Raw genomic sequence first — 2,583 nt, forward strand, 5'->3', positions numbered from 1 at the left:
AAAAAAAAAAAAAAATATATATATATATATATATATATATATATATATATATATATATATATATATATATATATATAATGTACAATGCAGTAGCAGAATAAACTTTTAGAAATATTGAACCATTTTTTCTATGTAAAATAAATAAGAAAAAATACAAATGAAGAATTGTATACATTTCTATATTTATTTATTTATTTTATATATTTATATACTAAATAAAAATGAGTGATTTCTATATATTTTGATTCATTTTTATTTATTTAAAAGTAAATTAAAAGAACAAAAAAAACAAGTTTATTTTGTATATACATAATTTCTTTGTTTTGCATATTGTGTATAATGTGTAAAGCTGAAATGAATATTGGATTGCACTGCTACAGTTAGGGGCGTTTCACCAAAACGAATTTAATAAAAAATCAAGTTTGGCCAATAAACTTCAATAAATACCCTGTAAAACTCATCAAACCTCCTACCCTGCTATAAAACTATAATCGGCATGTCATATGACTGTGTATGAATGTATTCATCTTTCCTGGTTGGATGAATTCACCTGCTGTATCACACAGCCCTGATGACCTACAGAACTCGCTCTATTCACAGCTGCAGAATCAGGAGGACACTAAACAGATGATGCTGCATCTGGAGACTTGACTAATTCCTGACTTCTCATATATAGGCAAAGAAACTACTGTAGACAGCAGATTATTGATTAACTTTTTAAAATATAATAAACAATTCATCTTCTTAACAGACATAAAAGTCTATTACAGCTTTGATAATAAAACTATTTAAACAAATACATAAATAATATTGCCTAAAGCATATACCTACTCTGTTTATGGTAGGAAAATTTGTTTTTTTAAACAACCCACATTTGCTCAAAGCACAAGAAGTAAGCCAAAGCAATTATTATCGTTATTGTTTAATAATTATCTACCTGTTCAGATGGATTTTATCAGAGCAGGATTTAAGCTATATGAATAATAAATATATGCTGAAAAATAAATAACAGGCCATTAAGAAAAAACTAAAAGTAGCATGAGTAGCTCGTGCACGTTGATAGAGTGTTCTTGATCAAGCACTTTTAAATAGAGATGCCCTGAAATGACTGAGCACACAGTAACGTCCAGCAGATCCTGACTACTCACCCCCAGTTTCTTACTCCGAATCCTCACGTAGCCCTGCTTCACTATGTCGTTGAAGTTTGAAGCCATCCTAACAGCCTCTCTGTCCTCTTCCTCGTCTTGGCTGCGAGTCCCCTAAGAAGTCAGTGCAAGTGCCGCCGCCGCCGCTGCTCGGGTAACCGGCGAGAACCGCTCATCCCACCCGAGAGTGGGGAGACAGCGCGCGCGTCAGATGATTTAATTCAGCGAAGAGAGCAGCTTCCTGGAATGCACCATGAGAGGACTGTCAGGGGGGTGGACGCAGACAAATACTTACTTGCTTAAAATTGAATCAAAAATTAAAGAATGAATGAATGAATGAATGAATGAATGAATGAATGAATGATATTGTGGGTTTATGTTTTTGAGAATATGTTATTTCACTTCACAAAGGCACAGGAAATTTTCTTTAGATGTGGAAATAAAAAATTAACAGCTGTATAGCTAATATAAGACCAACAATAATATAATAATATGATGATGATAATAATAATAATAATAATAATAAATAAATAAATAAATAAAATAAAAACTCGATTATGATTATTAGTATCAAGATCAATCTACCTTGTAAAATCCTTTATATGTATAGGATTCTAGTCTGTGTGTATATGTGTATATATAATTATATTATATATAATTTATTGTGGACTAAAGCAATAAGCCCCAAGAAGCCGTAGTTTACTTTATAACAGCTAAGAGGCGTTGTTAGGCACGACGCTTAGCTGTTATAAATATAAAGAATGATATTAATAAAAACAGTATTCTTCCACCAAACAATGTAGTTCCTCAGAATCAGTTGTGGTTGCAACAAAGCAGTGTTAAGCCGCAACACCGGTTACGTCCCTTGCCCACCGCGGCACCGACCCCCACCGTCGTTTTGATTTTTTATAGAAATAAAAATCTTTTAGTTCAATAAAAGAACAGACGCTACAATTAAAAACTGAACGCGGCTGCTCAATGCAGCGTGCCGAACGACAGTCGCATCACAGATCAGATTTCATTTCTCCAGTGAGGAGAGTGAGTCGAGCTGACTGACAAGAAGAGGGAGGTGAGACAGACAAGACGATCGCGGATGATTTAGTTTCGAAACCAGATGCAAAAGCACCTGTTTGCCAATATTTTGGATTTGGAAAAGCCTGTTGACGTTTGCCGTTTATCTAAGGTGATTTGGTGTTTTTTAAACATTCATTTCTTATTTAATTGGTTCCACAATATTTGCTGATTTTTACTTTATTTAAACTTTGTGTCATTTATTTATTTTATTTGACATTCGTTTTGCTAATAAACGTTCTACGTTTCTTATTTATCTGGTTATATATTATACATGTTTACTCATTTCCAGTTTTGTATAGGCTACCTATTAAACTTTTTGCAAGTTATTTGTTATTTTATATTAGGCATAGCCTGCCCTATAGCA

General features: G+C 32.8%; 1 protein-coding gene across 3 annotated transcripts in view; it reads right to left on the reverse strand.

Annotated features, from left to right (window-relative positions):
• Positions 1 to 1,346, reverse strand: part of LOC107589921 (docking protein 6-like) — a 106,450-nt gene extending 105,104 nt beyond the window's left edge. For all 3 annotated transcript variants that reach the window (XM_016278494.1, XM_016278495.1, XM_016278496.1), the window contains exon 1: positions 1,149 to 1,346. In XM_016278494.1, the coding sequence (XP_016133980.1) occupies positions 1,149 to 1,214 (66 nt within the window). In that variant the 5' untranslated portion in view covers positions 1,215 to 1,346. The remainder of the gene's footprint in view (positions 1 to 1,148) is intronic.
• Positions 1,347 to 2,583: the final 1,237 nt, after the last annotated feature.

This window comes from Sinocyclocheilus grahami, unplaced genomic scaffold, assembly GCF_001515645.1.
Source record: "Sinocyclocheilus grahami isolate Dianchi unplaced genomic scaffold, SAMN03320097.WGS_v1.1 scaffold122.1, whole genome shotgun sequence".
NCBI lineage: Eukaryota > Metazoa > Chordata > Actinopteri > Cypriniformes > Cyprinidae > Sinocyclocheilus > Sinocyclocheilus grahami.